Source organism: Bombina bombina, chromosome 3 (assembly GCF_027579735.1).
Source record: "Bombina bombina isolate aBomBom1 chromosome 3, aBomBom1.pri, whole genome shotgun sequence".
Taxonomy (NCBI): domain Eukaryota; kingdom Metazoa; phylum Chordata; class Amphibia; order Anura; family Bombinatoridae; genus Bombina; species Bombina bombina.
Genome location: NC_069501.1, coordinates 322,461,560 through 322,487,195, shown reverse-complemented (window position 1 = coordinate 322,487,195; position 25,636 = coordinate 322,461,560). Strand labels below are relative to the sequence as shown.

General features: G+C 40.5%; 1 protein-coding gene across 2 annotated transcripts in view; it reads left to right on the top strand.

Moving 5' to 3' along the window:
* The window catches only part of ASMTL (acetylserotonin O-methyltransferase like), a 365,075-nt gene that overhangs the window by 211,452 nt on the left and 127,987 nt on the right, over positions 1-25,636 (top strand). For both annotated transcript variants that reach the window (XM_053706428.1, XM_053706427.1), the window contains exons 9-10: positions 3,512-3,674; positions 18,085-18,269. In XM_053706428.1, coding sequence (XP_053562403.1) covers positions 3,512-3,674; positions 18,085-18,269 — 348 coding nt within the window. The remainder of the gene's footprint in view (positions 1-3,511; positions 3,675-18,084; positions 18,270-25,636) is intronic.

Below are 25,636 nucleotides of genomic sequence, written 5' to 3'. Positions count from 1 at the left end.
AAGTTTCTCAGAGTACCGTCCTTCAAGATGGAAACTATTCGTTCCATTCTTCCTTTAGTCCAAGAGGGTCAGTTCTTGATGACCATAGACCTGAAGGATGCATATCTTCATGTTTCCATTCACAGGGATCATCACAAGTTCCTGAGATTTGCCTTTCTAGACAAACTCTTTCAGTTTGTGGCTCTTCCTTTTGGCTTTGCCAAAGCTCCCAGAATTTTCTCAGATGTTCTGGGGGCTCTCTTAGCTGTGATCAGGTCTTGGGGAATTGCAGTGGCGCCCTACCTGGACGACATATTGGTTCAGGTGCCATCTTTTCAACAAGCAAACTCTCATACTGACATCTTGTTGTCTTTTCTACGTTCCCATGGATGGAAAGTGAATCTGGAAAAGAGTTTCCTTGTTCCAGCTACAAGGGTGGTTTTCTTATGGACCATAATGGATTGCCTATCTATGAAAATATTTCTGACAGAGGTCAGAAAATCAAGGATTCTTTCCTCTTGCCTCTCTCTGCAGTCTACTGTTCGGCCATCAGTGCCTCAATGTATGGAGGTAATTGGTCTGATGGTCGTTTCCATGGACATCATTCCCTTTCTGCAGGCCACCCTTATAGATGCTCTAGCTGTGCCTTGGGATTTGAGTCTAGCTTACCTGTTTCCTCCGTTTGTGCTCCTTCCACGAGTTATTGCTGGTATTAAACAGGAGGGAGCATTAGTAATTCTAATAGCTCCTGCATGGCCTCGCAGGATCTGGTATGCAGACCTAGTGAAGATGTCATCTCTTCCACCTTGGAGGTTGCCTCTGAGCAAGGACCTTCTATCTTGGGGTCCATTCCTCCATCCAAATCTTGTTTCTCTGAAGCTGACTGCTTGGAGATTGAGCTTAGTTCTATCTAAGCGTGGTTTTTCTGAGTCGGTAATTGAGACCATGATTCAGGCTTATAAGCCGGTTACTAGAAAGATTTACCATAGGGTATGGCGTAACTACCTTTATTGGTGTGAATCCAAGGGCTACTCTTGAAGTAGGGTCAGGATTCCTAGGATTTTGTCTTTCCTTCAGGAAAGTTTGGAGAAAGGATTGTCAGTACTCTGAAGGGTCAGATTTCTGCATTATCTATTTTGTTACAGATATGCCAGATGTTTAATCTTTTTGTCAGGCCCTGGTTAGGATCAGGCCTGTGTTTAAGTCTGTTGCTCCTCCTTAGAGCCTTAACCTTGCTCTTTAAGTTATTATCTTGGAAGGTTTTGTGTCTTTTTGCTATCTTTTCTGCTTTGAGATTTTCAGAACTCTCGGCTTTGCAGTGCGATTCACCTTATCTTATCTTCTATGCTGATAAGGCGGTTCTTCGTACGAAGTTGGGTTTTCTTCCTAAAGTAGTTTCAGATAGAAATATTAATCAGGAAATTGTTGTTCCTTCTCTATGTCATAATCCTTTTCATAAGGAACGTTTGTTGCACAACTTGGACGTTGTGCGTGCTCTGAAATTTTACCTACAGGCGACTAAGGATTTTCGCCAGTCCTCTGCCCGGTTTGTTTGTTTTTCTGGAAAGCATAAAGGTCAGAAAGCGACTGCTACTTCTCTTTCTCTCTGGTTGAGAAGTATTATTCGTTTTGCTTATGACTCTTCTGTGGAATAGATTTGCAAGACTGCAACTTGGTCCTCTCTGCATATTTTTTTACAAATTTTACAAACTTGATATTTTTGCCTTGGCTGAGGCTTCTTTTGGGAGAAAGGTCCTTCAAGCGGTGGTGCCTTCTGTTTAGGTCTGCCTGTCTTGTTCTCCCTCCCTGGTCATCTGTGTTCTCTAGCTTGGGTATTGGTTCCCACTGGTAATTGATGATGTTGTGGACTCACCATATCTTAGGAAAGAAAAGAAAATGTATGTTTACCTGATAAATTTATTTATTTATGGGTATGGTGAGTCCATGACCCCACCCTTATATTTAAGACAGTTGTTTTTAATTAAACCTCAGGCACCTCTACACATTTGTGTTATTCTTTTTTCCATTTCTCTTCTGTCAAATGATTGGGGATTGTGGGAAGGGGAGTGATAGCTTTGCTGTGGTGCTCTTTGCCTTCTCCTGCTGGAAAGGAGTGATATTCCAACTAGTAATTGATGACGTTGTGGGCTCACCATATCCAGAAATATATACATTTATCAGGTAAACATAAATTTTCTTTTTTAAAGTTTCATTTGCTGTTTAAATATTGGCAAAATAAGTGTAATGTTTTAGTGTATATAAAACAATGGGAGCTGCCATGTTATAACTTAGATTACCTTCTCTGCTGTGGCCAATTAGGGACAGTTATAAATAGGTCACATCCACGAACGCTGAACCGCTACGAAGCCCTGGACCAGCTGATAGCACAGCCGGAAGTGAGTGGGAGGGAAGTGGTAGTGGAGCACAGGGGGTGCACGCCGCTGTTGGCAGCCGGTTCCGCTGCTGTATAGCAATGAGAGAGGGAGAGGTTGCGGCTGCAGCAAGCAGAGGACAAAAAGTTTATATTTAAAAATAAAATGCTTTATTAATCCAGAAGATAAAAAGTCAGTTTGGCAAGGTACAAGAATGGTTGCAGGAGAAAACCTCTCCTGCAACACTTTTTGTACCTTGCCAAACTGGCTTTTTATCTTCTGGATTAATAAAGCATTTTATTTTTAAATATAAACTCTTTGTCCTCTGCTTGCTGCAGCCGCAACCTCTCCCTCTCTTATAAATAGGTCACTAGAGTGTGCACCCAATGGCTGTGTGGAATAAAACCGTGTTCTGTACTTCCATTTCTAACATAAACTTAAAAGCCTCACATCTTCAGAATGGAATTACAGGAAAAGGGGACAAAATAAATAATGAAAGTATATTGCAGTTTATATATATATATATATATATATATATATATATATATATATATATATATATATATATATATATATAATTTATGATTTTATATTACCATCTCAAAGTGTTGTTTATATTACCATCTCAAAGTAATCTCCCTTTAAGGATTATAACATTTCTTTAGTGTATGTGCCCCAATACATTTTGCTTGAATGCTTTTCCGTTTAATAACTGCCATTTGTGTAGAAAAGTGCTTTCACTTACTACCCATGTGCTTAGATGGCTACACCTCACTGATGAGCCCAATAAAACATTTAGAATTGTATCAGTGGTTGTCTTATCTCTTGTTCAATGAAAAATTACTTTGCATTTTGGGACAAAGCTGCACTTTTGGATGGCACCAAACTGACTTTTTTTTGTAGTATATCAATTTCTGTTAATGAGACGTGATCTAAAAAAGGCTGTCTCTTCTTTGACCAAACAGTGTAACTTGCTGCCATAGAAGTAGTGGGTTATGTAAGCTATGTATTGACTTATGTAGTGCTTCTATTTATGCAGATATACTGTTTACAGGTTATATAAGCATTTATATGCACCTTTATTTGCTGTGCTCATAAAAAAATGAAAAATGTTGATGCTCTTTTAGGATTTTTTTTGTATTCTTGTCTTCTGTTTACAGACCTTGTTTGTAGCGTCCAAATTGAAGGTCTTTGATGAGATAAAAGATAAAGGTGCCCTGACGGCTGCAGAAATTGCAGAAAAGATTAATGCGTCTCTGTGTGGAACTGAAAGGCTTCTTGATGCTTGTGTTGCCCTTGGCCTGTTGGATAAAACTCATCAAGGTGAGTCTTATTGGTAATTTATTTCTCTTTAATATTATAGCCTAGAAGGCTTTAAAATGAAAGATTGAATTCTATATCAAAATAACAAGGGGCATTCCCATAAACAATTGTTTTCTTTTTGTGATTTTTTTTGTCCAAGACTTCCGTTCTGCATCTGAAGGGTGTTGTGCTAAATAAACCACAAGTACTGTTAATAAAAGACAATAAACTGGTATTAAATAAAAACTTACATTCTGTTTGTACTGTTAAGATTTTATTGTTTATAACTTAGTCACTGTTAATTTCAAATGGCATGAAATTGGTTGTCCTTTCATGAAGCAGATAATTACTAATAAAAACATCTGTATTTGTTAAAGTTGCTACTTATTTAAGTGCATATTTACTGATCTGCATAAGCACATTCAGTTCATTTATTGAAAAAAAAGTAATTATCCTATTCACAATTTAATGATGTGATTTAGGCTACATATTTTGGCACATGCTTGCTAATACTCCCAATTGAGATCCCCTACCAATCCAATGTCCAATCACTTATAAGCACCTTAAGTGTGACTGCAAGTGCATAACCTTTCCAATTTTGTTCTGTCCGTCATGGAATGGAAAGGTCAAAGTTCCTTCTTTCTTCCTCTCTTTTTCTTCCTATTTAAACCTGAACCAAGAAATCTCTGCAGGATCGGCCCTCTGCATTCTTGAGCAGGTTGGCTGACTGGTTGTTTTAGTACCCTTTTTCATAGCCATGTAAGCATTCACATTTTGGCAATGACATATTGAACACGAGACAGTGTTAAAGGTGCATGCCATTACAGGTCAACTTCCTTACAACACTGTACAAATGCTAGACACGAGGGAACACGTAGCTGGGGATTAAAACACTATCCACCATTCTGCAATATACAAGCAGCATATATATTCAAAAGCTATTACAATTTTTAGATGGAAGAACCTAATCAGATAACTGACACTCAGCTGCAACCTGCCTCCAATGTATTTTGGCTATATAAATATAAAGTTATCTGTGCCTTCAAATATCTGTACCTTGGGTAATAGTTTTGACTGTCTACTACTTTGTCTATTGGACATATTTATGATTGAAAGTTTGCCAAACTGATCCTCTCTGCTATATATGATATCATCCAACTATCAGAAAATTAAATATACAAAATTCCCAGGCCCTGCTAATGAAAATCACCCCACAACATTGTGCTACCACCATACTTCACTGTAAAGATAGTGTTTGAGTTATGGGCAGTGTTTAGTTTGTGCCACACATGTTGTTTTGATTTCTGTTGGAAAAATGTTGTGCTCTGATGAGACAAAAAAATAACTTTTCAAATATCTTTGCCAAATCAGTTGCATCTATTTTAGCAAACAGATGTGCTTTTATTTGACTGCTTTTGAGTTTTCTTCTACAAGATACGACAAGTCCACAGATTTCATCCTTACTTGTGGGATATTATCCTCCTGCTAACAGGAAGTGGCAAAGAGCACCACAGCAGAGCTGTATATATAGCTCCTCCCTTCCCCTCCACCCCCAGTCATTCTCTTTGCCTGTATTATACTAGGAAGAGGTAAAAGTGAGGTGTTAGTGTTAGTTTCTTCAATCAAGAAGTTTTTTATTTTTAATGGTACCGGTGAGTACTGTTTTCCTCAGGGGGGTTTGGAAGAAGAATTCTGCCCTGAGGTTGATGATCTTAGCAGCTGTAACTAAGATCCATGTTGGTTACCACAGATCTGAAGGTAATACAGGAGATATCTTCAGTGTGGAGACCGTTTCATGCTGTCTGCAGCATTTGAGGTATGTGCAGCCTTTTTTTTCTGAAGAGACTTGGTATGTCAGAAAATGGCTGAAAATGTATTCCCTTTTAGGGAAAGGGGTAAGCAGTAGACCTATTTGCAAGGGGAATGTTACTGAAACCTGTTCATTTTTTATTTTTTTGTTGACATTTTGGGCAAGGTTTATAATGAGGGCTATGTGCTGCAATTTTCATTATAAGACACTGGGGATTTATATGTTTACGGTGGTGTTTTACATTATGACCGTTACATGTTATTTGGGGTAATCATTCCACATGGCTAGTTTGCTTAACCACTCCTCCATGCGATTGTTTGGGCCTACTCGGTCATCGGTCCTGATGGTTGGGGCTTATTTTCGCGCTCTCAGTATTCTGGCTAGGAGGCAGCAGGCTTTAGCTCCGGTGGAGCTTGAACAGAGTTCTTTCCTCTCCGGATTGTTGTCGAGTCTTCTAGAGGTACCCTGGGGGCAGGTAGGCCACACAGCAGAGCTGCGGCGAGATGCAGAGGGTATTTTTGTGCTGACTTATTATATATGGCTATAAATATTGTTTAGCAGTTAATCCTTCCCGTAATACTTAGGGGGCAATCATTTTTGGAAGCCTTATTTAGGATTGTGTTAATTTTGAAGAGAAATTAACGTTTTTACGTACTTTTGAAAAAAATTGTTCACTTTTTATATTTTAAAGGCACAGTACACGTTTTTTGAAAACGGTTTAAAGCATTTATTAGAGTGTTTAAATGACTTTTTTTGATTTTTATTGGTCTGTTCAGCATGTCTGACATTGAGGAATCTCAGTGTTCTATGTGTTTAGGTGCCATTGTGGAACCCCCTCTTACATTGTGTACCTCTTGTACTGAAAGGGCCTTACACTGTAAAGAGCATTTTCTAAGTAAAGATAGTGTGTCTAAGGATGATTCTCAGTTTGAAGAAAATCAGGATATGCCGTCCAATTCTCCCCAAGTGTCACAACCTTTAACGCCCACACAAGCGACGCCAAGTACCTCTAGTGCATCTAATTCTTTTACTCTGCAGGAGATGGCTGCAGTTATGTCAACTACCCTTACAGAGGTATTACCAGTGTTGCAGGGTAAACGCAGTAGGTCAGGTATTAATGTAAATACTGAATCCTCTAATGCTTTATTAGCTATTTCCGATGTACCCTCACAGTGTTCTGAGTTGGGGGTCGGGGAATTGCTGTCTGAGGGAGAAATTTCAGACTCAGGAAATGTATTACCACAGACAGATTCGGACACTGTGTCCTTTAAATTTAAGCTTGAACACCTCCGCCCATTACTTTGGGAGGTTTTAGCGAATCTGGTGGATGATTGTGACCCTATTGTAATACCACCAGAGAAATTGTGTAAGATGGATAAATATTTAGAAGTACCTACTTACACTGATGTTTTTCCGGTTCCTAAGAGAATTTCGGAAATTATAAAAAAGGAATGGGATAGACCAGGTATACCGTTTTCTCCCACTCCTAGTTTTAAGAAAATGTTTCCCATATCAGATGCTATTCGGGACTCGTGACAAACGGTCCCTAAGGTAGAGGGAGCAATATCTACCCTGGCTAAGCGTACAACTATACCCATTGAGGACAGTTGTGCTTTCAAAGACCCTATGGATAAAAAATTAGAGGGTCTTCTAAAGAAATTATTTATTAATCAGGGTTTTCTTTTACAACCTACGGCTTGCATTGTTCCAGTAACTACTGCAGCAGCTTTTTGGTTTTAGGCTCTAGAAGAGTCTCTTAAGGTTGAGACCCCGTTAGATGATATTTTGGATAGAATTAAGGCTCTTAAGCTAGCTAATTCTTTTATTACTGATGCCGCTTTTCAAATTGCTAAATTAGCAGCAAAAAATGCAGGATTTGCTATTCTAGCACGTAGAGCGTTGTGGCTCAAATCTTGGTCTGCTGATGTGTCATCACAAACTAAGCTTTTAGCTATTCCTTTTAAAGGTAAGACCCTTTTTGGGCCTGAATTGAAGGAAATCATTTCTGACATTACAGGGGGTAAAGGCCATGCCGTACCTCAGGATAAGTCTGTTAAGATGAGGGGTAAACAAAATAATTTTCGTTCCTTTCGGAACTTTAAAGGAGGACCCCCCCGCTTCTTCTTCCACAAAGCAGGAAGGGAATTTTACCCAATCCAAGTCAGTCTGGAGACCTAACCAGAACTGGAATAAAGGTAAACAATCTAAAAAGCCCGCTGCTGCTACTAAGACAGCATGAAGGGGCGGCCCCTGATCCGGGACCGGATCTAGTAGGGGGCAGACTCTTGTTCGGCAAGAGATGTTCAGGACCCCTGGGCACTAGAAATAGTGACCCACGGTTATCAATTGGAATTCAAGGACTTTCTTCCAAGAGGGAGATTTCATCTTTCAAGATTATCTGCAAACCAGATAAAAAGAGAGGCATTCTCTTGTTAAGTGTGTTCAGTCCACGGGTCATCCATTACTTATGGGATATATTCTCCTTCCCAACAGGAAGTTGCAAGAGGATCACCCAAGCAGAGCTGCTATATAGCTCCTCCCCTCACATGTCATATCCAGTCATTCTCTTGCAACCCTCAACAAAGAAGGAGGTCGCGAGAGGAGTTGGAGTTTTTACTTAATTATTCTTCAATCAAAAGTTTGTTATTTTAAATGGCACCGGAGTGTGCTGTTTTTTCTATCTCAGGCAGTATTTGGAAGAAGAAACTGCCTGCGTTTTTTATGATCTTAGCAGGCGTAACTAAGATCCACTGGCTGTTCTCGACATTCTGAGGAGTGGGGTAACTTCAGAAAATGGGAATAGCATGCGGGGTCTCCCGCAAATGAGGTATGTGCAGTACAATATTTTCTGGGAATGGAATTGACTAAGAAAACACTGCTGTTACCCGTATGATGTAAGTACAGCCTTAAATGCAGTAGTAGTGACTGGTATCAGGCTGATAAATGTATGCACAGTAGAGTTATTTTCTAGGGACTAGAATTTGACTGAAAAAATACTGTTAATACTGATATAATGTGTGAGCCTTAACTGCAGTAGAAGCGACTGGTAGCAGGCTTAGTAATAACTTTACACAGCATCTGAAATGTTGTTTTTTAAAACGTTTACTGGCATGTTAATCGTTTTGTGAGGTACTTTGGTGATAAATCTTTTTGGGCATGATTTTTTTCCACATGGCTAACGTATATTTCTGCATAGAAACCGTTATATCAGGTCTCCCACTGTTGTAATAGGAGTGGGAGGGACCTTTTTTTAGCGCCTTGTTGCGCAGTTAAAATTCTAGCACAGTCTTCCTGCTTCTTCCTCTTTGATCCAGGACGTCTCCAGAGAGCTCAGGGATCTTCAAAATTCGTTTTTGAGGGAGGTAATCAGTCACAGCAGACTTGTGACAGTGTGTTTGACTGTGATAAAAGCGTTAAATCTTAATTTGATATCCGTTTTTGGGTACTGAGGGGTTAATCATCCTTTTGCTAATGGGTGCAATCCTCTGCTAATTAATACATTTAAAGAATTGTTGACTATAACTGAATTAGTTCTTTGTTATTCAACTGTGTTTTTTTTAAAAAAAGCGCTGCAGCGTTTTTTATATTGCTTGTAAACTTATTGAAAGTAATTTCCAAGCTTGCTAGCTTCATTGCTAGTCTGTTTAAACATGTCTGATACAGAGGAATCTGCTTGTTCATTATGTTTAAAAGCCGATGTGGAGCCCAATAGAAATATGTGTACCAAATTGTATTGATATTACTTTGAATAAAAGTCAATCTGTACCGATAAAGAAATTATCACCAGACAACGAGGGGGAAGTTATGCCTAACTCTCCTCACGTGTCAGTACCTTCGTCTCCCGCTCGGGAGGTGCGTAAGATTGAGGCGCCAAGTACATCAAGGCCCTTGCAAATCACTTTACGTGATATGGCTAATGTTATGAAAGAAGTATTATACAATATGCCCGAGTTAAGAGGCAAGCGCGACAGCTCTGGGTTAAGGACAGAGCGCGCCGATGACACGAGAGCCATGTCTGATACTGCGTCACAATTTGCAGAACATGAGGACGGAGAGCTTCATTCTGTGGGTGACGGTTCTGATTCGGGGAGACCGGATTCAGAAATTTCAAATTTTAAATTTAAGCTTGAGAACCTCCGCGTGTTGCTAGGGGAGGTGTTAGCGGCTCTGAATGATTGTGACACGGTGGCAATCCCAGAGAAATTATGTAGGCTGGATAAATACTATGCGGTACTGGTGTGTACTGACGTTTTTCCTATACAAAAGAGGCTTACAGAGATTATTAGCAAGGAGTGGGATAGACCCGGTGTGCCTTTTTCCCCTCCTCCGATATTTAGAAAAATGTTCCCTATACACGCCACCACACGAGACTTATGGCAGACGGTCCCTAAGGTGGAGGGAGCAGTTTCTACTTTAGCCAAGCGTACCACTATCCCGGTGGAGGATAGCTGTGCTTTCTCAGATCCAATGGATAAAAAATTAGAGGGTTACCATAAGAAAATGTTTGTTCACAAGGTTTTATATTACAGCCTCTTGCATGCATTGCGCCTGTCACTGCTGCAGCGGCATTCTGGTTTGAGTCTCTGGAAGAGGCGATTCGCACAGCACCATTGGATGAATCTTTGAGCAAGATTAGAACCCTTAAGCTGGCTAATGCGTTTGTTTCAGATGCCGTAGTGCATTTAACCAAACTTACGGCTAAGAATTCCGGATTCGCCATACAGGCGCGCAGAGCGCTATGGCTTAAATCCTGGTCAGCAGATGTAACTTCTAAGTCTAAGCTACTAAACACTCCTTTCAAAGGGCAGACCTTATTCGGGCCCGGCTTGAAGGAAATTATTGCTGACATTACTGGAGGTAAGGGCCACACCCTTCCTCAGGACAGGGCCAAATCAAAGGCCAAACAGTCTAATTTTCGTGCCTTTCGTAATTTCAAGGCAGGAGCAGCATCAACTTCCTCCGCTCCAAAACAGGAAGGAACTACTGCTCGTTACAGACAGGGTTGGAAAGGCAACCAGTCATGGAACAAGGGCAAGCAGGCCAGAAAGCCTACTTCCGCCCCTAAGACAGCATGAAGACAGGGCCCCCTTTCCGGAGACGGATCTAGTGGGGGGCAGACTTTCTCTCTTCGCCCAGGCTTGGGCAAGAGATGTACAGGATCCCTGGACGTTGGAGATTATATCTCAGGGATACCTTCTGGATTTCAAAACTTCTCCTCCACAAGGGAGGTTTCATCTGTCAAGGTTATCAACAAACCTAGTAAAGAAAGAGGCATTTCTACAATGTGTACAAGACCTCTTAGTGATGGGAGTGATCCACCCAGTTCCGCGAACGGAACAGGGGCAAGGGTTTTATTCAAATCTGTTTGTGGTTCCCAAGAAAGAGGGAACCTTCAGACCAATCTTAGACTTAAAAATCTTAAACAAATTCCTAAGGGTTCCATCGTTCAAGATGGAAAACATTCGGACCATCCTACCCATGATCCAAGAGGGTCAATATATGACCACAGTGGACTTAAAGGATGCCTACCTTCACATACCGATTCACAAAGATCATTATCGGTACCTAAGGTTTGCCTTTCTAGACAGGCATTACCAGTTTGTAGCTCTTCCCTTCGGGTTAGCTACGGCCCGAGAATTTTTACAAAGGTTCTGGGCTCACTTCTGGCGGTACTAAGACCACGAGGCATAGCGGTGGCTCCGTACCTAGACGACATTCTGATACAAGCGTCAAGTTTTCAAAATGCAAAGTCTCATACAGAGATAGTTCTAGCATTTCTGAGGTCGCATGGGTGGAAAGTAAACATGGAAAAGAGTTCTCTGTTACCACTCACAAGGGTCCCTTTTCTAGGGACTCTTATAGATTCTGTAGAGATGAAGATTTACCTGACGGAGTCCAGGTTATCAAAGATTCTCAATGCTTGCCGTGTCCTTCACTCCATTCCAAGCCCATCAGTAGCTCAGTGCATGGAAGTAATCGGCTTAATGGTCACGGCAATGGACATAGTGCCATTTGCGCGCCTACATCTCAGACCGCTGCAACAATGCATGCTAAGTAAATGGAACGGGGATTACTCAGATCTTTCCCCTTTGCTAAATCTGGACCAGGAGACCAGAGATTCTCTTCTCTGGTGGTTGTCACGGGTTCATCTGTCCAAAGGAATGACTTTTCGCAGACCAGATTGGACGATTGTAACAACAGATGCCAGCCTACTAGGCTGGGGAGCAGTCTGGAACTCCCTGAAGGCTCAGGGATCGTGGACTCAGGAGGAGAGACTCCTCCCGATAAACATTCTAGAATTAAGAGCAATATTCAATGCTCTTCTAGCTTGGCCTCAGTTAGCAACACTGAGGTTCATCAGATTTCAGTCGGACAACATCACGACTGTGGCTTACATCAATCATCAAGGGGGAACCAGGAGTTCCCTAGCGATGTTGGAAGCCTCGAAGATAATTCGCTGGGCAGAGTCTCACTCTTGCCACCTGTCAGCGATCTACATCCCAGGCGTGGAGAACTGGGAGGCGGATTTTCTAAGTCGCCAGACCTTTCATCCGGGGGAGTGGGAACTTCACCCGGAGGTATTTGCTCAACTGATTCGTCGTTGGGGGAAACCGGATCTGGATCTCATGGCATCTCGCCAGAACGCCAAGCTTCCTTGTTACTGATCCAGGTCCAGGGACCCGGGTGCGGTGCTGGTAGATGCACTAGCAGCCCCTTGGGTTTTCAACATAGCTTATGTGTTTCCACCTTTTCCGTTGCTACCTCGACTGATTGCCAGGATCAAACAGGAGAGAGCATCGGTGATTCTGATAGCGCCTGCGTGGCCACGCAGGACCTGGTATGCAGACCTAGTGGACATGTCGTCCTGTCCACCATGGTCTCTACCCCTGAGGCAGGACTTTCTAATTCAGGGTCCTTTCAACCATCCAAACCTAATTTCTCTGAGGCTGACTGCTTGGAAATTGAACGCTTGATTCTATCAAAGCGTGGGTTTTCGGATTCGGTTATTGATACATTAATACAGGCTCGGAAACCTGTTACCAGAAAAATTTACCACAAGATATGGCGTAAATATTTATATTGGTGTGAATCCAAGAGTTACTCATGGAGTAAGGTTAGGATTCCTAGTATATTGTCTTTTCTACAAGAGGGTTTAGAAAAGGGCTTATCCGCTAGTTCACTAAAGGGACAGATTTCTGCTCTGTCTATTCTTTTACACAAGCGTCTGGCAGAGAATCCAGACGTCCAGGCTTTTTGTCAGGCTTTGGCTAGGATTAAGCCTGTGTTTAAAACTGTTGCTCCTCCGTGGAGCTTAAACTTGGTTCTTAAAGTTCTTCAGGGTGTTCCGTTTGAACCCCTTCATTCCATTGATATTAAGCTTTTATCTTGGAAAGTTCTGTTTTTGATGGCTATTTCCTCGGCTCGAAGAGTCTCTGAGTTATCTGCCTTACATTGTGATTCTCCTTATCTGATCTTTCATTCAGACAAGGTAGTCCTGCGTACTAAACCTGGGTTTTTACCTAAGGTTGTTTCTAACAGGAATATCAATCAAGAGATTGTTGTTCCATCGTTATGTCCTAATCCTTCTTCAAAGAAGGAATGTCTTTTGCATAATCTAGACGTGGTCCGTGCCCTGAAGTTCTACTTACAGGCAACTAAAGATTTTCGACAAACTTCTTCTCTGTCGTTTACTCTGGACAGAGGAGAGGTCAAAAGGCTTCGGCTACCTCTCTCTCTTTTTGGCTTCGTAGCATAATACGCTTAGCCTATGAGACTGCTGGACAGCAGCCTCCTGAAAAAATTACAGCTCATTCCACTAGAGCTGTGGCTTCCACCTGGGCCTTTAAGAATGAGGCCTCTGTTGAACAGATTTGCAAGGCTGCAACTTGGTCTTCACTTCATACTTTTTCCAAATTTTACAAATTTGACACTTTTGCTTCTTCGTAGGCTGTTTTTGGGAGAAAGGTTCTACAGGCAGTGGTTCCTTCTGTTTAATGTTCCTGCCTTGTCCCTCCCATCATCCGTGTACTTTAGCTTTGGTATTGGTATCCCATAAGTAATGGATGACCCGTAGACTGAACACACTTAACAAGAGAAAACATAATTTATGCTTACCTGATAAATTTATTTCTCTTGTAGTGTGTTCAGTCCACGGCCCGCCCTGTCTTTTTGAGGCAGGTTCTAAATTTTAAATTATAACTCCAGTCACCACTGCACCCTATAGTTTCTCCTTTCTCGTCTTGTTTCGGTCGAATGACTGGATATGACATGTGAGGGGAGGAGCTATATAGCAGCTCTGCTTGGGTGATCCTCTTGCAACTTCCTGTTGGGAAGGAGAATATATCCCATAAGTAATGGATGACCCGTGGACTGAACACACTACAAGAGAAATAAATTTATCAGGTAAGCATAAATTATGTTTTTACTATGGGAGTAATTTGTCCCATTCCAGAATTGGAACAGGGACAGGGGTTCTACTCAAATCTATTTGTGGTTCCCAAAAAAGAGGGAACTTTCCGACCCATCTTAGACCTCAAGGGTCTAAACAAGTTTCTCAGAGTATATTACTATACAAACAATTTTACCAATGATCCAGGAGGGTCAATATATGACTACCGTGGACTTAAAGGATACTTACCTTCATATTCCTATCCACAAGGATCATCATCGGTTTCTAAGGTTTGCCTTCTTGGACAAACATTATCAGTTTGTGGCTCTTCCCTTCGGGTTGGCCACAGCACCCAGAATCTTAACAAAAGTTCTAGGGTCTCTTTTGGCGGTTCTCAGACCGCGAGGCATAGCAGTGGCGCCTTATCTGGACGATATTCTGATTCAGGCGTCAACATATCAACTGACAAAGTCTCACACGGACACAGTTTTGTCTTTCCTGAGAACTCACGGTTGGAAGGTGAACATAGAGAGAAGTTCACTTGTTCCACAGACAAGGGTTCCTTTCTTGGGAACTCTGATAGACTCGGTAGCCACGGAGGTCAGAAAATCAAAGATTCTAAATACTTGCCGAGCACTTCAGTCCATTCCTCGGCCATCAGTGGCTCAGTGTATGGAGGTAATTGTATTAATAGTTGCGGCAATGGACATCATTCCGTTTGCTCGCTTTCATCTCAGGCCACTGCAGCTGTGCATGCTCAGACAGTGGAATGGGGACTATGCAAATTTGTCTCCTCAGATAAATCTGGATCAAGAGATTCTTGGTGGTTGTTTCCACAGACCCACGTGGGTAATAGTGACAACGGACGCCAGCCTTCTGGGCTGGGGTGCGGTCTGGAATTCCCTGAAGGCTCAGGATGTTTGGACTCAGGTGGAGTCTCTTCTTCCAATGAATATTCTGGAACTGAGGGCAATATTCAATGCGCTTCAAGCGTGGCCTCAGTTAGCTTTGGCCAGATTCATCAGATTCTAGTTGGACAACATCACGACTGTGGCTTATATCAATCATCAAGGGGGAACAAGGAGCTCCTTAGCGATGAGAGAAGTATCCAAGATAATCCATTGGGCAGAGGCCCACTCTTGTCATCTGTCAGCAATCTACATCCCAGGAGTAGAGAACTGGGAAGCGGATTTTCTAAGTCGACAGACTTTTCATCAGGGGGAGTGGGAACTTCACTCAGAGGTATTTGTCTCATTGATTCTCCGATGGGGCAGACCGGAATTGGATCTGATGGCATCTCGACAGAATGCCAAGCTTCCAAGATACGGATCCAGGTCGATGGATCCACAGGCCGAACTGATAGATGCCTTGGTTGTTCAGCCTAACTTATGTGTTTCCACCGTTTCCTCTTCTTCAACACGTGATTACTCGAATAAAACAGGAGAGAGCTTCAGTAATCCTGATAGCGCCTGCGTGGCCACGCAGAACTTGGTATGCGGATCTAGTGGACATGTCCTCTCTGCCACTGTGGAAATTTCCTTTGAGACAGGACCTTCTCATTCAAGGTCCTTTCCAACATCTAAATCTAATTTCTCTGCAGCTGACTGCGTGGAGATTGAACGCTTGATTTTATCGAAGCCAGGATTCTCTGATTCGGCTATCAGTACCTTAATACAGGCCAGAAAGCCTGTCACTAGAAAAATCTATCATAAGATGTGGCGTAAATATCTTTATTGGTGTGAATCCAAAGGTTACTCATGGAGTAAAGTTAGGATTCCTAGGATTCTGTCTTTTCTCCAAGAAGGATTGGAGAAAGGCTTATCAGTGAGTTCCTTAAAGGGACAAATTTCTGTGTTGTCAATTTTGTTTCACAAACGTTTGGCAGATGTACCAGATGTTCAGTGTTTTTGTCCGGCTCTAACCAGAATTAAGCCTGTCTTCAAACCAATTACTCCTCCCTGGAGTTTGAATTTAGTTCTTCGTGTTCTTCAAGGGGTTCCGTTTGAACCCATGCATTCCATAGATATTAAATTATTATCTTGGAAAGTTCTATTTTTGGTTGCTATTTCTTCTGCTCGAAGAGTATCTGAGCTTTCAGCGTTACAGTGTGATTCGCCTTATCTCATTTTTCATTCTGATAAAGTGGTGTTGCGTACCAAACCTGGATTTCTTCTTAAGGATGTTTCAAATAAGAATATTAATCAGGAAATTGTTGTTCCTTACTTATGTCCTAACCCTTCTTCTAAGAAGGAGCGGATGTTGCCCAATTTGGATGTGTTCCGTGCCTTAAAGTTTTACTTACAGGCAACTAAGGACTTCCGTCAATCTTCTTCATTATTCATTGTTCATTCTGGAAAGCGTAGGGGTCAGAAAGCTACGGCTACCTCTCTTTATTTTTGGCTTAGAAGTATCATCCGTCTGGCATATGAGACTGCTGGACAGCAGCCTCCTGAAAGAATTACGGCTCATTCTACTAGGGCTGTGGCTTCCACATGGGCTTTTAAAAACGATGCATCTGTTGAACAGATTTGTAAGGCTGCGACTTGGCCGTCCCTTCACACTTTTTCCAAATTTTACAAATTTGATACTTTTGCTTCTTCTGAGGCTGTTTTTGGGAGAAAATTTATTCAAGCAGTGGTGCCTTCCGTTTAGGTCTCTGTCTTGTCCCTCCCTTTCATCCGTGTCCTGTTGCTTTGGTATTGTATCCCACAAGTATGGATGAAATCCGTGGACTCGTCGTATCTTGTAGAAGAAAAGAAAATTTATGCTTACCTGATAAATTGATTTCTTCTACGATACGAAGAGCCCACAGCCCTCCCTGTCAATTTAAGACAGATTTTTTTTTTTTATTATTTACAACTTCTTCACCTCTGCACCTTTTAGTTTTTCCTTTCTCTTCCTATAACCTTCGGTCGAATGACTGGAGGTGGAAGGGAAGGGAGGAGCTATATATACAGCTCTTCTGTGGTGCTCTTTGCCACTTCCTGTTAGCAGGAGGATAATATCCCACAAGTAAGGATGAAATCCGTGGACTCATCGTATCGTAGAAGAAATCAATTTATCAGGTAAGCATACATTTCCTTTTTAGCTTCTTTCTTGCCAACTTTCCATACTGGCCAGTTTGATGCAGAGCTCTTATCTGGTGCATATTTAGTCCATTCTCAGCCACTGGCCTCTGTAGCTCCTTTAAAGCGACTGGTCTATTCCTAGCTTTCCTTTGTTTGTTACTTTTTGAGGATATTTTTTTTCTGTAATACTTTGGTGGTGTGTTTTAGCCTCCACTTCCAGTTTATTGATCCAACATTGCTAACTGAGATGTCCAAACAGTTTGTGACTTTCATACAGCAAAAACTGTAGTTACTTTAAGATAGTAGTGGCCGATTATTAGGCAATTTTCTTCAGCAGTGTAAACATGAAGCTTTCATAGCAGAGGGGTTGAATATTTTTACAAACGGCATATTTTAGTTTTCTTCAAAAATATTTTTCAAAATAAAAAGAATGTCACTTTATTTTTTAGATTAAATGTTTTCATATAAAGTATAGTTCCAAAGTAGTACTCTTAGAGCCTATTGCAGGCTTGAAATGTTGTCTGTTTGTTTGTACCCTGCTAAAAGAATAAAGGTAATTTTTTTAAGAAATTGGTGGCTGGAAACAGTTTGTATTCATATAAAGTATCACACAAGACAAATGTTTGGTAAAATGTGAGAATTAGTTATGGGTCTGAATACATTTGCAGGGCATTTTATACGTAAGTGTTCTTCATAGTAAAAGATTTTTATTCAAGGATTTTGAAGCAATAGTTCACCCCTAGAAGTTTGCAGTAGCATAGCGAGTATCGTACATGTTGTGTGAATATTTATAATTTAATATTGTACATTTTGACTATGAAAGAGGTTACTGAACAATGTGAACAGGAGTGGTTAACGTACTCCCAAAGCATGTAGAACAGGGGGGAAGTAGGATTTTAGTTTTTTAATTTAGCCCTGATATCCAAGTATTTTGAATAATGGTACAAGTGTGCTAGGTTGCCTTGTTGTCCAACTTTTGTGAAAATGTAATATTTCTGCCAGCACTTCTGTGAAACATGTTGAAAATATTTAGTAGGAAAGGGTTTCTTCTTAAATGAGATCCACAACAGAATGCCACACTTCATTGAATGTCTTGCTTTGGTCATCATTCAGGCTGCTTTTTACATATATTTTATCAGTGTTTATTTCCTTTCTCCATTTTAGTATATCATAATACACAGTTGGCAAATGCATATTTGGTTTCTGATGCGGACTTGTCCATGCATGCCTACATCCTTCATTCCGATGACAATGTTTGGCCACATTTCACACATCTGGAATCTGCAGTGAAAGAAGGAAAAAATCAGCACCATAGAGCCATTGGTACAAAAACAGATAATGTGTTTCAGGTAAGAAAATATTATCATACCCTGGCAGTAACAACACAGCTTCTCATATGTCGGCAGCAAGGAGAGGGTAAAAACCGTGATCACACCTCTTTCCCACCACAGAGTAGCGTGGTGCTATACCTCAATGTTAAAACAACAGTAACGTGTCTCCCAAATTACTAATACATGTTTATATAAACAGAAGAGTTAAATTAAATCATTACATCCTGCAAATAATAAATACAAATACACATGGATCACAGAGCAGACCACTTGACAACACCTCCACCTACTTCACTGTAGTATATTAGTATCAATAGCTGAACATAAACCCTCATTAGAAAATCCCACATAAGATTGCTGTACATAATATATTAATAAATTATTTGCATCCATGCTGTTCTACTAAGCATAGAGACCAGCTAGCGGTCATTCATATAGATAAGAATATAACCTAAGTATAAACAAAGAACTCATATTCATCTGCTGTCTCTACGATAAATGTATGGCAGCACTTCTAAGTGGCATTTAAAACTAAGCATATGTAAAAATAGGTGAAGTTATGACACGACTATCTGTATCCAAGTCGGTAATATCAAACATACAGGAAGAGATTAATTTGTCACATGACATCCTAAACAGCTTTAAAGTTGCAAGACTAATTCAGGTGTATAATATGCACTGGCAAGAAGTAGCTAAAAAGAAAAACATTGGTAAGTTAGAGCTTGAAAACATTACACTATCTCTGTACCAGCGTATCTAAAATAAGTCTATCTGGCCTCCTTCTGTAAGAGAATCCAGGCTCCCGCTCCCTCTTTCCTAGGGTAAAGGGGGGACACGATCGATAATATACTTTTAAATCAGTCACATGATGGCCTAAAGTGCAGAACTGCAGGCTGTTCTGAAAACCCCTCTCTAATTGCAGCCCGTAAACCACTTTTATGATTGTTGATCCTATTACTGTACTGTTGATGGATAACCTCACATGCAGGAAGTTGTTCTTGTCAGTAAGTTTCATTTACAGGGTGGTCACTAGTCTCGACCCTTGCTTAACAATATTTAAGTAAAAAAAACTCCATAATCTTATCTTTGTTAAAGTTCTTCTTAAATAGCAAATTTGGAAGAGCTTAATTCAACTGTTCAGCCCATTCTTGCAAGTCTATTTCAGTACCTTGTCAAGTATAAAATCATCTATATATCTCAGAAACAGTTTGTTGAGGTTGTTGAAATATTGTGTTCCCCTTTGTTTATGTTCCACAATAAGATGGGGCCTCATTAACTTCATCACAGTCTCTATAAGCAGTAAATAGAAATTTCTTTCATGTAATTAGCAAGAGTCCATGAGCTAGTGACGTATGGGATATACATTCCTACCAGGAGGGGCAAAGTTTCCCAAACCTCAAAATGCCTATAAATACACCACTCACCACACCCACAAATCAGTTTTACAAACTTTGCCTCCTATGGAGGTGGTGAAGTAAGTTTGTGCTAGATTCTACGTTGATATGCGCTCCGCAGCAGGTTGGAGCCCGGTTTTCCTCTCAGCGTGCAGTGAATGTCAGAGGGATGTGAGGAGAGTATTGCCTATTTGAATTCAATGATCTCCTTCTATGGGGTCTATTTCATAGGTTCTCTGTTATCGGTCGTAGAGATTCATCTCTTACCTCCCTTTTCAGATCGACGATATACTCTTATATATATATATATACCATTACCTCTGCTGATTTTCGTTTCAGTACTGGTTTGGCTTTCTACAACATGTAGATGAGTGTCCTGGGGTAAGTAAGTCTTATTTTCTGTGACACTCTAAAGCTATGGTTGGGCACTTTTATATAAAGTTCTAAATATATGTATTCAAACATTTATTTGCCTTGACTCAGGATGTTCAACATTTCCTTATTTCAGACAGTCAGTTTCATATTTGGGATAATGCATTTGAATATATCAATTTTTATCTTACCTTAAAATTTGACTTTTCCCTGTGGGCTGTTAGGCTTGCGGGGGCTGAAAATGCTTCATTTTATTGCGTCATTCTTGGCGCGGACTTTCTTGGCGCGAACATTTTTCTGTTTCCGGCGTCATACGTGTTGCCGGAAGTTGCGTCATTTTTGACGTTTTTCGCGCCAAAAATGTCGGCGTTCCGGATGTGGCGTCATTTTTGGCGCCAATAGCATTTAGGCGCCAAATAATGTTGGCGGCTTTTTTGGCGCTAAAAAAACATGGGCGTCATTTTTGTCTCCACTTTATTTAAGTCTCATTATTTATTGCTTCTGGTTGCTAGAAGCTTGTTCACTGGCATTTTTTCCCATTCCTGAAACGGTCATTTAAGGAATTTGATCAATTTTGCTTTATATGTTGTTTTTTCTATTACATATTGCAAGATGTCCCACGTTGCAACTGAGTCAGAAGATACTAATGGAAAATCACTGCCTGATGCTGGAGCTACCAAAGCTAAGTGTATCTGCTGTAAACTTTTGGTAGCTGTTCCTCCAGCTGTTGTTTGTTCTGTATGTCATGACAAACTTATTAATGCAGATAATATTTCCTTTAGTAAAGTTACATTACCTGTTGCTGTTCCATCAACATCTAATACTCAGAGTGTTTCTGATAACATAAGGGGTTTTTTGTTTCTAAATCCATTAAGAAGGCTATGTCTGTTATTCCTCCTTCTAGTAAACACAAAAAGACTTTTAAAACTTCTCATTTTTCAGATGAATTTTTAAATGAACATCATCATTCTGATTCTGATAATAGTTCTTCTGGTTCAGAGGATTCTGTCTCAGAGGTTGATGCTGATAAATCTTCATATTTAATTAAAATTTAATTTATTCGTTCTTTACTTAGAGAAGTCCTAATTGCATTAGAAATTGAGGATTCTGGTCCTCTTGATACTAAATCTAAACGTTTAGATAAGGTTTTTAAATCTCCTGTAGTTATTCCAGAAGTTTTTCCTGTTCCTGGTGCTATTTCTGAAGTAATTTCCAGGGAATAGAATAATTTGGGTAATTCATTTACTCCTTCTAAACGTTTTAAGCAATTATATCCTGTGCCATCTGACAGATTGGAGTTTTGGGACAAAATCCCTAAGGTTGATGGGGCTGTCTCTACTCTTGCTAAGCGTACTACTATTCCTACGGCAGATGGTACTTCCTTTAAGGATCCTTTAGATAGGAAAATTGGATCCTTTCTAAGAAAAGCTTACTTGTGTTCAGGTAATCTTCTTAGACCAGCTATATCTTTAGCGGATGTTGCTGCAGCTTCAACTTTTTGGTTAGAAGCTTTAGCGCAACAAGTAACAGATCATAATTCTCATAACATTATTATTCTTCTTCAACATGCTAATAATTTTGTTTGTGATGCCATCTTTGATATCATTAGAGTTGATGTTAGGTATATGTCTCTAGCTATTTTAGCTAGAAGAGCTTTATGGCTTAAAACTTGGAATGCTGATATGTCTTCTAAGTCTACTCTGCTTTCCCTTTCTTTCCAGGGTAATAAATTATTTGGTTCTCAGTTGGATTCTATTATCTCAACTGTTACTGGAGGGAAAGGAACTTTTTTACCACAGGATAAAAAATCTAAAGGTAAATTTAGGTCTAATAATCGTTCCTTTCGTCACAACAAGGAATAAAAGCCTGATCCTTCATCCTCAGGAGCGGTATCAGTTTGGAAACCATCTCCAGTTTGGAATAAATCCAAGCCTTTTAGAAAATCAAAGCCAGCTCCTAAGTCCACATGAAGGTGTGGCCCTCATTCCAGCTCAGCTGGTAGGGGGCAGATTACGTTTTTTCAAGGAAATTTGGATCAATTCCGTTCACAATCTTTGGATTCAGAACATTGTTTCAGAAGGGTACAGAATTGGTTTCAAGATAAGGCCTCCTGCAAAGAGATTTTTTCTTTCCCGTGTCCCAGTAAATCCAGCGAAGGCTCAAGCATTTCTGAAATGTGTTTCAGATCTAGAGTTGGCTGGAGTAATTATGCCAGTTCCAGTTCTGGAACAGGGGCTGGGGTTTTATTCAAATCTCTTCATTGCACCAAAGAAGGAGAATTCCTTCAGACCAGTTCTGGATCTAAAAATATTGAATCGTTATGTAAGGATACCAACATTCAAAATGGTAACTGTAAGGACTATCCTGCCTTTTTTTCAGCAAGGACATTATATGTCTACAATAGATTTACAGGATGCATATCTGCATATTCCGATTCATCCAGATCACTATCAGTTTCTGAGATTCTCTTTCCTAGACAAGCATTACCAGTTTGTGGCTCTGCCGTTTGGCCTAGCAACAGCTCCAAGAATTTTTACAAAGGTTCTCGGTGCCCTTCTCTCTGTAATCAGAGAACAGGGTATTGTGGTATTTCCTTATTTGGACGATATCTTGGTACTTGCTCAGTCTTCACATTTAGCAGAATCTCATACGAATCGACTTGTGTTGTTTCTTCAAGGTCATGGTTGGAGGATCAATTTACCAAAAAGTTAATTGATTCCTCAGACAAGGGTAACCTTTTTAGGTTTCCAGATAGATTCAGTGTCCATGACTCTATCTTTGACAGACAAGAGACGTCTAAAATTGATATCAGCTTGTCGAAACCTTCAGTCTCAATCATTCCCTTCGGTAGCCTTATGCATGGAAATTCTAGGTCTTATGACTGCTGCATCGGACGCGATCCCCTTTGCTCGTTTTCACATGCGACCTCTTCAGCTCTGTATGCTGAACCAGTGGTGCAGGGATTACACAAAGATATCTCAATTAATATCTTTAAAACCGATTGTACGACACTCTCTAACGTGGTGGACGGATCACCATCGTTTAGTTCAGGGGGCTTCTTTTGTTCTTCCGACCTGGACTATAATTTCAACAGATGCAAGTCTGACAGGTTGGGGAGCTGTTTGGAGGTCTCTGACAGCACAAGGGGTTTGGGAATCTCAGGAGGTGAGATTACCGATCAATATTTTGGAACTCCGTGCAATTTTCAGAGCTCTTCAGTCATGGCCTCTTCTAAAGAGAGAATCGTTCATTTGTTTTCAGACAGACAATGTCACTACTGTGGCATACATCAATCATCAAGGAGGGACTCACAGTCCTCTGGCTATAAAAGAAGTATCTCGAATTCTGGTTTGGGCGGAATCCAGCTCCTGTCTAATTTCTGCGGTTCATATCCCAGGTATATTGGGACAATTGGGAAGCGGATTATCTCAGTCGCCAAACATTACATCCGGGCGAATGGTCTCTTCACCCAGAGGTATTTCTTCAGATTGTTCAAATGTGGGGACTTCCAGAAATAGATCTGATGGCCTCTCATCTAAACAAGAAACTTCCCAGGTATCTGTCCAGATCCAGGGATCCTCAAGCGGAAGCAGTGGATGCATTGTCACTTCCTTAGAAGTATCATCCTGCCTATATCTTTCCGCCTCTAGTTCTTCTTCCAAGAGTAATCTCCAAGATTCTGAAGGAATGCTCGTTTGTTCTGCTGGTGGCTCCAGCATGGCCTCACAGGTTTTGGTATGCGGATCTTGTCCGGGTGGCCTCTTGCCAACCGTGGACTCTTCCGTTAAGACCAGACCTTCTGTCGCAAGGTCCTTTTTTCCATCAGGATCTCAAATCCTTAAATTTAAAGGTATGGAGATTGAATGCTTGATTCTTAGTCAAAGAGGTTTCTCTGACTCTGTGATTCATAATTCTTACCTAAGGTTGTGAATTCTAACATTAGTAGAGAAATTGTGGTTCCTTCATTATGTCCTAATCCTAAGAATTCTAAGGAGAAATCATTGCATTCTTTGGATGTGGTTAGAGCTTTGAAATATTATGTTGAAGCTACTAAGAATTTCCGAAAGACTTCTAGTCTATTTGTTATCTTTTCTGGTTCTAGGAAAGGTCAGAAGGCTTCTGCCATTTCCTTGGCATCTTGGTTGAAATCTTTAATTCATCATGCTTATGTCGAGTCGGGTAAAACTCCGCCTCAAAGGATTACAGCTCATTCTACTAGGTCAGTTTCTACTTCCTGGGCGTTTAGGAATGAAGCTTCGGTTGACCAGATTTGCAAAGCAGCAACTTGGTCTTCTTTGCATACTTTTACTAAATTCTACCATTTTGATGTGTTTTCTTCTTCTGAAGCTGTTTTTGGTAGAAAAGTACTTCAGGCAGCTGTTTCAGTTTGAATCTTCTGCTTATCATTTTTTTATTATCATTTAAACTTTATTTTGGGTGTGGATTATTTTCAGCGGAATTGGCTGTCTTTATTTTATCCCTCCCTCTCTAGTGACTCTTGCGTGGAAAGATCCACATCTTGGGTAGTCATTATCCCATACGTCACTAGCTCATGGACTCTTGCTAATTACATGAAAGAAAACATAATTTATGTAAGAACTTACCTGATAAATTCATTTCTTTCATATTAGCAAGAGTCCATGAGGCCCACCCTTTTTGTGGTGGTTATGATTTTTTTGTATAAAGCACAATTATTCCAATTCCTTATTTTTTATGCTTTCGCACTTTTTTTCTTATCACCCCACTTCTTGGCTATTCGTTAAACTGATTTGTGGGTGTGGTGAGGGGTGTATTTATAGGCATTTTGAGGTTTGGGAAACTTTGCCCCTCCTGGTAGGAATGTATATCCCATACGTCACTAGCTCATGGACTCTTGCTAATATGAAAGAAATTAATTTATCAGGTAAGTTCTTACATAAATTATGTTTTTTTTTTAATCTAAAGTATTTCCATTTAAGACTTTAGTCCAACGACAACATCAGAAACTCAACATGTAGTTCCACATAGCAATAATATGCCAACTGCTTATCAGCTGTGACTTTACCCTCATTATGTGTGATAAGAGTGTACATGCTTGTGACTTTGTGTCACAATCATATCTGTGTCCTTTATGTCCGTAATCCCATCTTGATGAGCAATCACTGAAGAGGAGTCAAAAAGGCTGTAGGATTCTATCAAGATAGGTAGCCATCTGGGTGTCGTCTCCTGGCAGCAGCCATAACAGGCTGAAATACCATTGCTTGGAGTGGACTACTTATAATCCACCAATTATCCTTAAAAGTTTTCTGCATCTAAGCTTAAAGGGACACTAAACACTCCTCTCTAATCATGGGTGCTGCCATTATGGAACATAGTTTACACTGCAAGTGGGGAGAGGTGCTGCACATGTGCAAACAGGTCAGCAGTGCAGTGAAAGATAGATTTCATCATGGCGGCGTCTATGATTAGAGGGGATTGGGGAATAACCTCAATACTATGCTTATAAAATGTGTTTAGTGTCCCTTTTAAAAGTGATTGCTGTGTCAAAATATACCAATATTAACACACTTGTGTGCTGGTCTGGACAGTTTGTACTTTGGTGGCAGCCTTTAAAAGTAGACAAACCCCCCACCCCCGGTA